Source organism: Dendrobates tinctorius, unplaced genomic scaffold (assembly GCF_039654945.1).
Source record: "Dendrobates tinctorius isolate UK_male_01 unplaced genomic scaffold, ASM3965494v1 ptg000093l, whole genome shotgun sequence".
In the NCBI taxonomy this organism is placed as follows: Eukaryota; Metazoa; Chordata; class Amphibia; order Anura; family Dendrobatidae; genus Dendrobates; species Dendrobates tinctorius.
The window spans coordinates 18047593-18061090 of NW_027361761.1; the positions used below are offsets into that span (position 1 = coordinate 18047593).

General features: G+C 44.9%; 1 protein-coding gene across 1 annotated transcript in view; it reads left to right on the forward strand.

Annotated features, from left to right (window-relative positions):
* LOC141098587 (cytochrome P450 2K1-like) overlaps window positions 1-13498 on the forward strand; it is a 139006-nt gene that overhangs the window by 12589 nt on the left and 112919 nt on the right. Inside the window, exon 3 of the mRNA XM_073586498.1 lies at window positions 8944-9106. Within this exon, the coding sequence (XP_073442599.1) occupies window positions 8944-9106 (163 nt within the window). The remainder of the gene's footprint in view (window positions 1-8943; window positions 9107-13498) is intronic.

The window sequence follows — 13498 nt, forward strand, 5'->3', positions numbered from 1 at the left end:
GGTTTCCTTAAATGCTTCCTATTCTTCCCTCTTTTCGGAATTGTTAACAACTCAACAACAAATTCAATAAGAGGTGTAATGCAGCAGTAGCACACTTATGCAGTGATGAGGCAGTGACCCAGCAAAGTTCAAAGCAAAATATCTCTTTAATGTTCAACTCAGCAAAACACAGCACTCGATATCTTCCGGATTGCAGCCGGGAACCATATCCTCCAGTTTCCAGTCACTAAACATGCCAGTCCTCCTTCGGGCACAGGACAGTCTACCTCAAGTTCACTGCCCGGCATATGACTGTCTATCTCCGAGACCACTTACCGTGGGTGACTGCAGCGCTGTGTGTACTGTGGGCTCCAGGCTACTCAGCTGCCGTGCCTGCTCTGGCTCCATTTGTCTGTGTTGCCTCACACAGATAGAGGATAGCATAGCTAGCTGCTCTGTCCTCTAGCACACAACAGACTGGCACTGAACCTGACACACCCAAACCCAAACTGCACGGTTTTTAACTAGCAACCTGTGGCCTTGGGCCACATGGAAAACCTGGGCTAGGAATGAAATATCAAAAACTTGGCATTCAAAAACGAAGGCAATTTCACAGTTCCTTTATTGTTATCATATCCAATTCAACACATTTCTTTTGAACATTTTCAGTCAAACAACAGACCTTCATCAGAAAAAGTTTCTCATGGTTGATTTAGCTAAAAAAGGAGCTGCATTGGAAAACCCATATGCTGTAAGGTATGCTGTACTGGGTATGCAACTCATGGTACTGTGGAGTATTCAGCTTGTGAGCCGTGTCCAGTGATCCCACACTGATCACAGGTAAATGAACCAGCGCTATAGGAGGGGGCACCAGGAGTGCAGCATAGCAGTGCTTAGCCTGTGTCCAGGGAATGTGAAGCTGCAGCCAGGGGAAACTCCTCCGTCTCACACCAGATTGACACTGAACCTGACACACCAAAACCCTATACTGCACGGTTTTTAACTAGCAACCTGTGGCCTTGGGCTATATGGAAAAACAGGGCTAGGAATGAAATGGTCTGTAACACTACCCTCTGCAATCTGTTTCAAAACACCATAACTCAGAGCAGGTTTTCCCTTAATCTGCCTTGGACAACTAGCATGTCCAAGACCTATACTTACTTTAGTCTGCATTGCAACCACAGCTATGCCTATGACTGCAATGCACTCTCATGGCCTCAATATGCCTCTCTATGTATTCTGGGGGGGCACACAGTGACCTCTACGTGTAACACCAGTTACAGCCTCACAGAGTCAAAACATTTTATCTATGCCAAAATGGTACCAGTAAAAATGTCAGCTCTGGGGGCAAAAAATAAGTCATCACCCATCCCGAGATCCCAAAAAATGAAGATATCTTGGAAAATGGCAACAAAAGAGAATTTTTTTTCCCCACTGAAGTAAAAAAAAACTATACATGTTTGGTATTTGTGTACTCATACTGTCCTGGAAAATCATATTGCTGGGTGTCATGTCCCACGACTTGGGAAATCATTTAATATTTGCATTGTTTGTGTTGCATCTCTGTTGCTAGGCAGAAGTTTGCCTTTCCCTGTATTTTGTCCCAACTCTCTCCCTGTAGTCCTGTGATGTATGTTTGTCCCCTCCTTTATTCTCCATTTTGTGATCGTCCCTCCATCTGTATGCATCCTGTTGCATGTCCTCTGAAGAATATTCCTTTTTACCTGCTGCTTTCATCATAATACAAGAATTTCAGTTAAAGCATCCCTCTTTTCCTGGAGTCTTCTTACATGAGATCGTGGCTGAGTTAAGCTGTCTGATTAATCGGTATGAACGTGAGTACAGGTCGATACGGAAGGGCCCAGAAAGAGAGGTCTATCCAGGTGCCATACGTTCTACATATCCATGAGTCAGAACAGTAAAAAGGAATAACCTGCCTTCAGAGACAGTAACTCAAGGTCTGTGCTAAATCTCAGTGGAAAAGGACATTTACCAGATAGACTGTAACCCAGTTCCAGCCAGACCCCAGCATGCATAGAAGCCACACACTGCAGCTGAACAGAGAGGAATATAACTCCCATCATTACACAGGACCCTGCAGCTGCTCCAGCATTAGATACAAAGTATCAACTCTGTGCAGAGTCTCTGTGTATTTCCTGTTGCTGAACAGTGGGAAGTATAACCCCCATCATCAACTCTTCCTGCCTGCAATCTAATCATGTCTGAAGCAAGGAATACAATGTCTCCACCAGACTTACAAGCACAGGAAAGAGACCCAGACCCCCATCCACCATCTAGCGAAAGGGGAAAATGTACAGTCAAACCCACATGGAAAGTCATGGAGAATTTAGAGACTGCAAAATGTGAATTATATAGTGATGTGTCTTCAGTATGGAAGAAAGTGCTGAGTCACATAGACACTGTATCAAGGCCTGCTTCTCATGAGTTACCACCAGAGGGAGTCCTAGAACAATTATGCACAGCATACCAAATGTATATGGAAAAGAGTGACCAATACATTATTCTCCTGAAGAAACTGAATCTCCCAGAGACTTTAAACGAATTGCAAGGTTTCCAGCAGCTTAATTCTGAAAGAGACTGCACTGTACGTGACATTAAAGCCAAGATAGAGGCTAGAATCGCACGGACACCAGATGCATCAACTCGCTCATCCAAATCGTGTAAGCACTCAAAACGTTCATCTAAGTCAAGTTCATCAAAATATTCTACTCTTACTGAGCAGCTTATAAGAGCACGTGCTAAGGCTGAAACTACTAAGGTACAAGCTGCCTTTGCACAAAAGAGAGCATAAATGGACGCAGCTGCTGCACAAAATAGAGCAGAAATGGATGCAGAAGCGGCACGCGTGAAAGCGGAAAAGGAAGCTCTAGAGAAGGAATGTGAGCATGCAACAGCCATGGCAGAATTAAAGGTACTCGAGCAGGCTGTCAGTGGGAGTCAAAGAGACAGCGTCAGTTTGTGTGAAATGGAGGCAGAAGACCCTATTGAACACACAAGAGACTACGTGCTAAGCCAAGATGGCGAACCGCAGATCATCACTAACACTCTTGATGGTGTTGACGCTTCTCTAGAGCACCAGGATACCGATCCACTGACAGAATCCTGCATTCAAGGTCATTATACCCTCGACAACCACATAGTGCCACCTCCACATGTACAGTAGCAGAAACTATACCCACCAAACCAGTTGCTGGACTAAATGCATATGCCACTCCATACTTCCCCATGTTTCAAGGCCAAGACGTCTCCACCCCTATGTACAACACCACTCAGCCTACAATTGTGCATCCTAAGTCAGAAAGAACAGACATGTCCGACTTCGCAAGGTACATGATTCGCCGTGAACTTACTAAAACCGGTCTCACAAGGTTCGACGACCAACCTGAAAATTACAGAGGTTGGAAAAGCGCCTTTAGAACCGTAACTGGTGACCTCGGCATCACTGCTGCGGAAGAGCTGGACCTGCTGATCAGATGGTTAGGACCACAATCCACAGAGCGTGTCAAGAGACTCAGGTCTGTACATATCAGTAATCCAATGGCTGGTCTCATGGCTGCATGGGAAAGACTAGAGAGAAACTTTGGCAGTCCAGAAGCCATAGAGGATGCACTGTTCAAGCGACTACAGAGTTTTCCAAAGATATCCAGCAAGGACAGTTCAAAGTTCCTAGAGCTCAGTGACCTGCTGTTAGAGCTCCAGCTGGCCAAGGCAGACACCCACCTACCTGGCCTTAGCTACCTGGACACTGCTCGTGGAGTAAACCCCATTATCTCCAAGCTACCATACAATGTACAAGAGAAGTGGACTGCAATAGGGTCAAAATACAAGAAAGACCATCAAGTGTCATTTCCTCCGTTCTCCTACTTCTGTGAGTTTATAAAAGACATTGCAGAGCGTAAGAACGACCCAAGCTTTTCCTACGGAGAATCCAGCGGCCCAGCTTCACCTCCCTCTAAATACGTGAGCACACGCTCGAATGACAGAAACCGCAGGGGTCCAGTGTCAGTGAAGAAGACGGATATTCTTCCCTTACCAACATCAGCTCCAGGCAAGAGCAACAAGGGTGAAAAGATACAGAACCCAAATCGTGAGTGTCCCATCCACAAGAAGCCACATCCCTTAAAAAAGTGCATCGGCTTCAGGAAGAAACCGCTCCAAGAACGCAAGGAACTTCTAAAGAAGTTCGGGGTATGCTACAGATGTTGTGCTTCTACTGAACACCTTGCTAAAGACTGTAAAACTACAATTAAGTGTATGGAGTGTGACAGTGAGGATCACGTACAAGCACTCCACCCATACAGTCCTGACTCTACACGTACTCCTTCACCCACCACGAGCCATGGCGGGGAGGATGCAGCTCAAACTGCAAGTCATACCACAATATCTTCTTCATGCACAGAAGTCTGCGGAGAAGGTCTCTGGGACAAGTCCTGTGCGAAGATTTGTCTGGTGATCGTATATCCCAACGGTCACCCAGAGAAAGCCGTGAAGGTGTACGGGATGATCAGAGCAACCGATCACTTGCAAGGTCAGAACTCTTTGATATGTTTAACTTAAAGGGAAATGCTTACCCTTACACCTTAGGTACCTGCAGCGGTGTTACAGAGGTCTCTGGGAGAAGGGCCAGTGGTCTCATAGCGACATCCCTCGACAACACCGTGGAGATACCCTTACCTACACTTGTCGAGTGCATCCAGTTTCCATCCAATCGAGAAGAGATCCCAACGCCAGAGGCTGCTCTTTATCACCCACATCTTAAGGGGATAGCAAACAAGATACCAGCCCTCAACAACAGCGCAGATATCCTGATTCTGCTTGGCAGAGACATTCTCCGGTTGCACAAGGTACGTCAGCAAATTAACGGACCATACGACGCACCATTTGCCCATCGCTTTGATCTAGGCTGGGTAATTATAGGCGATGTTTGCATACACAAGATGAAGAGACCTAATAACATCTCCTCTTACAAAACACACATCTTGCCAAATGGTCGCAGCACTCATTTTCAGCCATGCCCACATCATTACTGGGTGAAAGAGAAAGTGAGCAACACCAAGAGGCAACAGGAATCCTTCAACATGAACATGCTCCAGCCCTGGGACGAAAACCTCGGGTCAACAGTGTTCGATTCCACAAGTGAAGACAACAAGTTAGCACCCACAAGGGAAGATAAAGAATTCATAAAGGTTATGAACAAAGAATTTGTTCAAGATGACTCCAACAGTTGGGTAGCTCCTTTACCCTTTCATTTCCCAAGAGCGAGGTTGACAAACAACCTGCAGCAAGCAACTGCAAGGTTCTCATCCTTAAAACGTACCCTAAAGAGGAAACCAGAGATGGAGAAGCATTTCATTGACTTTATGCAGAACATCTTTGACAAAGATCATGCTGAACCTGCGCCACCACTGAAGGAAGGAGAAGAATGTTGGTACCTTCCATCCTTTGGTGTCTATCACCCTCGCAAGCCTAACCAGATCAGAGTGGTGTTTGACTCCAGTGCTCAGTATGAAGGCCTCTCTCTCAACAACCTGCTACTAACTGGACCCAACCTGAACAACAGCCTCCTTGGAGTATTGATCCGCTTCAGACAAGAACCTGTTGCTATAATGGCCGACATCCAGCAGATGTTTCATTGCTTCATCATGAAGGAAGACAGCAGAAACTATCTTAGGTTCCTGTGGCACAAAGACAACAATGTCAACAATCAAGTCATAGACTACCGGATGAAGGTCCATGTCTTCGGCAACAGTCCTTCACCTGCTGTGGCGATCTACGGACTGAGACGGACAGCCCAGGAAGGTGAGAGAGAGTACGGATCCGATGCTCGTCAATTCGTAGAGAAGAACTTCTACGTAGACGACGGGCTCAAGTCCTTGCCCACAAGTGAAGAGGCAATTGACCTACTCTCCAGGACACAGGAAATGCTATCCACATCAAACCTCAGACTCCATAAGATTATCTCTAACAGTCAAGAAGTAATTAGCGCGTTTCCATCTGAGGACCATGCCACGAACCTAAAGGACCTCAACCTAGGTTCTGATGTTCCTCCCACACAGCGCAGCCTTGGTCTACTGTGGGATATCAAACAGGACACCTTCACCTTCCAAGTGTCGCCCTGTGACAAACCCTTTACCAAACGAGGAGTCCTATCTGTCATAAACAGCATCTACGATCCTCTCGGGTTTGTAGCATCCATCACTATTCAAGGCAAGATACTGTTAAGACAGCTCACTGCCGAGAACACTGATTGGGACACCCCGCTTCCGACTCAGAAACAGCAAAGGGGGGAGACATGGAAGAAGTCCTTGAAGTTCTTAGAGCAACTCCAAGTCCCACGTTGTTATTCTCCAAGATCATCTTTGGCTGCAATCAGAAGAGAAGTCCATATCTTCTGTGATGCATCTACAGAAGCCATAGCCGCAGTAGCTTATCTGAAGACCTTAGAAGCTGATAAGGTGCATTGTGGTTTCATCCTGGGTAAGGCCAAATAAACTCCGAAGCTTCCACACTCTTCACACATGGGTGGATCCTGGGAACGCATGATTGGAGTTGCACGAAGGATCCTTGACTCCATGTTGCTGGACCATAAACTTCCTCTTACTCATGAAGTTCTGGTCACTTTCCTCGCAGAAGTGTCAGCCATAATAAATGCTAGACCTTTGGTCCCAGTATCATCTGACCCTGATGCTCCAATGATTCTTACCCCAGCTACACTTCTTACACAGAAGATTGGAGCTGCTACAGTTCCTCCCGGGAATTTCGATAACAAGGACATTTACAAACGTCAGTGGAAACAAGTACAACACATAGCCAACGTGTTTTGGCACCGTTGGAAGACCGAATACTTGCACCTGCTTCAAAACCGTCACAAATGGCAGACACCCAGTCCCAATCTCCAAGAAGGAGACCTTGTTCTCTTAAAAGACAAAGAGGCTCATCGTAACGACTGGCCAATGGGTCTTATCACCAAGGTCATGCCCAGCGAGGACGGAAAGACTCGTAAGACAGAAGTTAAGGTGACAAAAGGGGGCTCTACCCGAACCTTCTTCCGTCCGGTCACCGATCTCGTGCTGCTACTGCCAAAGGAGGACGTCACATGAACTGAACATTGCTCCTGGACGTTGCTCACGGTGGGGAGCATTCCTCCTCATTTCCCAGTTTTTTAATGAACATTGACATTTTCCATTGGATTGCTGGGTTGGTGGAAGAGTTGGCATGTTTCCGGCTTCCCCAATCCGAAGATGGGTTTATAGACTTGGACTTATCTTCCGGTGTGATCTATGGGTCAACAACAACGAGTTGGACTTTAAAAATGTTTGATGTTTATTATTGCATACATGTTTTTTTTCTTTTCTCTTGTTTTTCAGGTTCGAACGACTTCGAAGAATTACGGACATCATGAAATCCAAGGATTTCAGACGGGGAGTGTCATGTCCCACGACTTGGGAAATCATTTAATATTTGCATTGTTTGTGTTGCATTTCTGTTGCTAAGGCAGAAGTTTGCCTTTCCCTGTATTTTGTCCCAACTCTCTCCCTGTAGTCCTGTGATGTATGTTTGTCCCCTCCTTTATTCTCCATTTTGTGATCGTCCCTCCATCTGTATGCATCCTGTTGCATGTCCTCTGAAGAATATTCCTTTTTACCTGCTGCTTTCATCATAATACAAGAATTTCAGTTAAAGCATCCCTCTTTTCCTGGAGTCTTCTTACATGAGATCGTGGCTGAGTTAAGCTGTCTGATTAATCGGTATGAACGTGAGTACAGGTCGATACGGAAGGGGCCCAGAAAGAGAGGTCTATCCAGGTACCATATGTTCTACATATCCATGAGTCAGAATACTGGGTAAGTTTTACTGTGTATTGAAGATGGTGAATAAAAAAAATAGAAAAAAAATTGTCGAATTGCATTCTTTTTTTTTTTGTGCAATTTTAATGCACTTGGAATTTTTGTTGCCGCTTTTTAGTGCATCACCTGATAAAATAAATGATGTAATTTAAATGTACAACTTGTCCCACAAAAAATCAGCTCTCATATGGCTATGAGGATGGAAAAATTAAGAAGTTATGAAGAAAGAAAGGAAAACAAAAAAAATTGAAAAGTAGTCCAGGAGTGAAAGGGTTAAACAAAGTGAAAAGGATGAATTACCATAGACGCACCCTATAGCAGGAATAATATGGGCTGTTTCCACAGATCCTAATACTGATAGACTGAGGCAAGACACTGATTCTGATATAAAGTCATTTTTTCATATAAGTAAGTGGTGAAAAGAAATCATTTCTTGGATATCAGTTTGGCATATCTCCTACCAATGACTTGCTATCACTAGTTTAGCTGCCAAATGTGCACCATTAGCAATGCCAAGGTAGTGGGAAATTAATATTGGTTTTAGTAAAGTAGAGACATGCTAAGGTTTCATACTCCGACGAGTCTCGCACGTCAATACTTGGCACTGCCGCCGGCACTCGGGAGCAGAGCGCGCGGCTGCATAGAAATACATGCAGCTGAACGCTCCGATCTGAGTGCCGGGTGTTGACGTCCGAGACTCGTCCGAGTTTCTCGCATGTGAGCATGAGCCCTTAGGATGAGTATCATTTGGTAATTCATTATCCTGTTAATTACATTAAAAATGTAACCTGCAGAGAGTATAATACCACCGGAACAAACCATTTTTAAACCACTGAAATGTATGTAAAAACACCGATATTTTTGGGATTGATGTAATCGTTGTGATCTTCAGATTCAAGTCTCTCGGAGAAGAGGAGAAAAAAGCAAAAGCACAAAACTTAAAATTGTCCCAGATGGCAAGAGGTTAAAGTTCATTAAGATAAATTGAGAAAACATCTGTAATAAATTTTGCTCCACTATTAGAATATGTTCACCATAAAAAACAGGTGAAATATCATCAAGAAATTCACTAACCAACAGTCATTTCACTTTTCAGCTCTCTAAGAAGTATGGACCCGTGTACACCTTACAATTTGGAGTTGAGAAAGTTGTTGTCATATGTGGGTGCGAGGCTGTAAAAGACGCCCTTGTCAATCATGCAGATGAATTTTCAGGAAGACCTAAAATGGCATTGCTCGAAGAAATTATCAAAGGACACGGTAATGTACATAAAATGACCATATTGGGGGATGGGTTGAATTTGCTTTACAAGTTAATTTCCTTTGTAAATAGATTGTCTGGTCTGGAAAACTTCAACTAAAATTGTGGGTCCTTAAAGTCAGCTTGATCTCATGTGGGCACCAGATCTATCCTCCAAGATCACCTTGATATAACAAAAATATACTAGCTTTGCCTGTCTTGGTTCTGAAATGATAACATAAACTCCTACTTTACATGATTAACCTGTTCTATTTGGGAATATAACAATGGATTGATTACATAATAATACCTTTTAATAACACTAAAATGAAAATAAATTAAACAAAAAGTACTAACAGGAAATATTTCACTTGATGCATCACTTTTAATTAAGAAATTAAAAACTGAAAATCAATTAAGAAAACCACCACCTAAGCGCCAGACAGTTTGTTATAGCTGGGCAAAATTGGCATGGAAGAGGCAAAAGTCACAACATTTCTGGGCAAGCTTGTGTTTGCAAAATATTTGTGAATTTTCATAGGTTTTTATGTCAGAATTCTGGCTAAAAAGCTTTGAAGAATTGAGGCCCTTATTAGTGATGAACGAGTTTGTTCAGAAAATGATTGCCAAACATAAATTCAGCACGAATATTGAATATTTGGATTCGTGATCAGAAACCCGAGCAAAATTTTGTAAAAATCGGTAACATTAGGTAAAAGTGCGGGAAAATATCTGCGTTGCCGCAAAAATATTTTCAGCACTTTAGCAACGAAAATGGTGGTGTATCATGAGCATTTGACACGTGTTTGATGAGGGGAGAGGGTTTTCAGAGCCCTGTACAGAACCACAGATGGGTGAGCCTGAAGAGCTGTTCACACATTATATGCCATGCTCATCAGAAGTGTACTCAAAAGCTTTGTAAAGTCAAGAGGAGGAAATCTGCACTGATGTCCAAAATTTTTTTAGCTTAGATCCGGGGCAGGAAGAAGTATGGTCTGAACAGCATCCTGACCCTTGTCATCAGACCTTCACCCCTGGGGGGAGGTGATCCTGATGAGAATCAGATATCTGTGGCTCATGCAGACTGTACTGTGCTGTCAGGGCAAGAAGAGGAGGAGGGTGACTCAAATTGTGAGGAATGTGATAACACAGAGGATGATGAGGTATTAGATACCAGTTGGTGTAAACATAGAGGCACACAGCTGAGTAGATCATCTGAGGAGGAAGATGAAGATTCCTAGAGTGGACCCTCTGGCTTGCGGAACCAACCGACCCCGGGCGAGCTGGCCAGGTGGAACTTACCCTTGTTCATGGAGCATTAGGGGCAGGCCCAGGGGGAAAGCACTGCAAGAGCTAGTACCTGATGGTCAGCTCGTAGGAGACAGAAAGGACTGGGATTGCGTAAGGGAAGCATACAGGGCTGAGGTCAGGGCATAGCACACGCTGGGAACTGTACAGGGCTGAGGACAGGGTAGAGTAGACCAGAGTGCAGGAATCAATAATACAAAAGTTTCCAGCTTCCAAGTATACAAACATTTATTCAAGGCATAAGAACAAGGATAAACGGACATGCCCCATCATAGTGGAAAGACACAGCAACGCGTATCGAACAATATGTTCTTTTTCAAGCTGCTTTGGGGTGAACATAATGGGAGATATATACTACCAACCACCAATCAAGTTACAACACACATAGTGTATAATCACAATAAAATTACATACCAAAAAAGCAAAAAACAAGCAATAGTTAAAAACAATCTAAAATAAGATGTATTACCAGGTATGGCACAATATATACATGAACAATTCCAATGTGCAACATGTTGCCATGGAGCAGACCGTATCAGAAGAGGCTGCAGGGGACCCGCAGTCAATTGTCTCCGAATCTTGTTTTTGGCACAGGAAGGACAAGAGAGACGTAGTCCATCACATCTTGACGAAGGGAGGGCCACCAATAATGGCGAGAGATAAGGAGGAGAGTCCTCTTCCCTCCAGCATGACCGGCAAACTTAGAGGTATGACCACAGAGTAACACCCTCACTCTGTCTCCTTCAGCGACAAGCGTCTTACCCATGGGTAGGGCAGCAAGACTTAGAGGAGCCAAAGAGATAATCTGGGAAGGATCAATGATATGGGTCCTCTTCAGTGTCAGCCGGCTGGAGAAACCGTGACAGAGCATCTGCCTTGATGTTGTTGTTGCCCGGCCGGAAGTGACGCTCAAAGTCGAAGTGAGAGAAAAACAGGGACCACCTTGCTTGCTCGGGATTGAGCATCTGTGCAGACTGGATATACGCTAGATTCTTGGTTGCTAGAAAAAATTACAAAGGAATGAACCACCCCCTCGTGCAGATACCACCACTCCTTTAGAGTCAACTTAACAGCCAACAGTTCTTTGTCAGCGATGCAGTAATTGCGCTCGGCTGTAGAGAACGTCTTGGAGAAAAAAGCGCAGGTGACTAGGCGACCGGACAGAGACTTCTTTGACAGCACTACCCCAGCTCCAGTAGAGGAAGCACCCATCTGGAGGACGAATTGCTTGTTTACTTCAGGGCAGTGGAGCGTCCTTAGCCTCTGTAGGCCAAACGTTAGGGTTGGCTCCTTTGCAAATGAGTGCAGAGATTGGCGTGGTCAGAGAGGAGAAATGAGGTATGAACTGTTGGTAATAGTTTGCAAAACCGAGGAATTGTTGAATGGCCCTAACTCCGAGACGTAGTGGCCAATTGAGAATGGTGGACACTTTCTCGGGATCCATCCTTAACCCCACATCGGAGATGATGTACCCCAAAAATGGTAAAGACGTCTGTTCGAAAATATATTTTTAAAATTTGGCACAGTACTCCCTCAAACGTAGCAACACTTGTAGAACATTCTGTCTATGGGACGATAGGTCCAGAGAGAATATGAGGATGTCATCTAAATATACCACAGAAGTACATGAAGTTACAAAAAATATCATTGTCAAACTCCTGGAAGACTGCGGGAGCATTGCAGAGTCCAAAGGGCATGACCAAATACTCGTAGTGCCCATCCCAAGTATTGAATGTAGTCTTCCACTCATACGGATACAGATCAAATTATAGGCTACACGAAGATCAAGTTTAGTGAAGATCTGTGCTCTCCTCAAGCGATCAAAAAGCTCCGGGGTCAGCGGTAGTTGATACTTGTTCTTCACTGTGATGTCCTTCAGACCTCTGTAGTCAATACAGGGATGAAGAGAGCCGTCTTTCTTTTTGACGAAAAAGAATCTGGCCCAGCGGGCGAAGTGTATTTCCGAATGAAGCCCCTGGCCAAATTCTCCTGGACATAGTCTGACATAGCCTGGGTCTCAGTTGGGGAGAGCAGATATATTCTACCCCTAGGAGGGGTGGCGCCAGGAATGAGCTCAATCGGGCAGTCATACAGTCGATGTGGAGGAAGACTTTCTGCCTCCTTCTTGCTGAAGACGTCCGTGAAGGACCAGTATGTGTCTGGTAACCCCATGGGAGCGGAAACAGGACGTGAGATGTGAACTGGTCGAACTGACAGTAGACACTTCTCCTGGCAGGACAGGCCCCAGCGTAGTATGTCTCCCAAGCGCCAGTCAAGAGTCAGCTCATGTGCCCTTAACTGCGGGAGACTAAGATGAAGGACGTGGGGCAAATTAGAGAGAACATAAAAGGCTATCCTCTCCCGATGCAGGAGGCTGAATTGTAACTCCACATCTTCGGTAACCTTTGTGACAGTCTCTGGTAAAGGTCTGTCGTCCACCAAAGAAATCAATAGAGGGTTCTCCAAGGTCCTGACAGGAATCCGGTAATTCTTGACCTCTTCTTGCCTAATGAAGTTACCTACCGTGCCCAAATCCTCATAACCCTCCATTAGTAGCATTTGGGACCTAAAGAAAGTTGAACTGACAAAACTAGGGGTAGCGTGGAATCAATTACACCTAGGGAGGACTCCCTTAACCGTCCTAGGTGGAGGAGTTTCCTGGACGCTTATGACAAGAATGAAGCAAATGCTAAGCACCATCGCAGTAGAAACAGAGACTCTGTTCTTGTGTTGTTGCTCCGCCAATTTAAGCTGATCAGTTCCGGAGCAGAGGAGGGCGACGACTCCACAGGATGCAGACCAAGTGGCCTAAGATCAGAAGAAGATGGGCGACCAGATCTCCTCTTACGAATGACCTCACGAAAACGCTACTGGAACCGCAGGTCGATACGAGTAGGGAGAGAAATTAAATCCTCCAGAGAAACTGGAGTATCTCGTCCTGAGAGCTCGTCCTTAATCTGACCCAACAGTCCCAGCCAAAAGGCTCCAACTAGTGCCTCGTTATTTCAGCCAAGCTCAGAAGCCAACGTGCGAAAGCGTATGGCATATTGACCTACAGTGAGTGAGCCTTGACGGAGATTAAAGTGAGACTCAGTGGTAGAGGC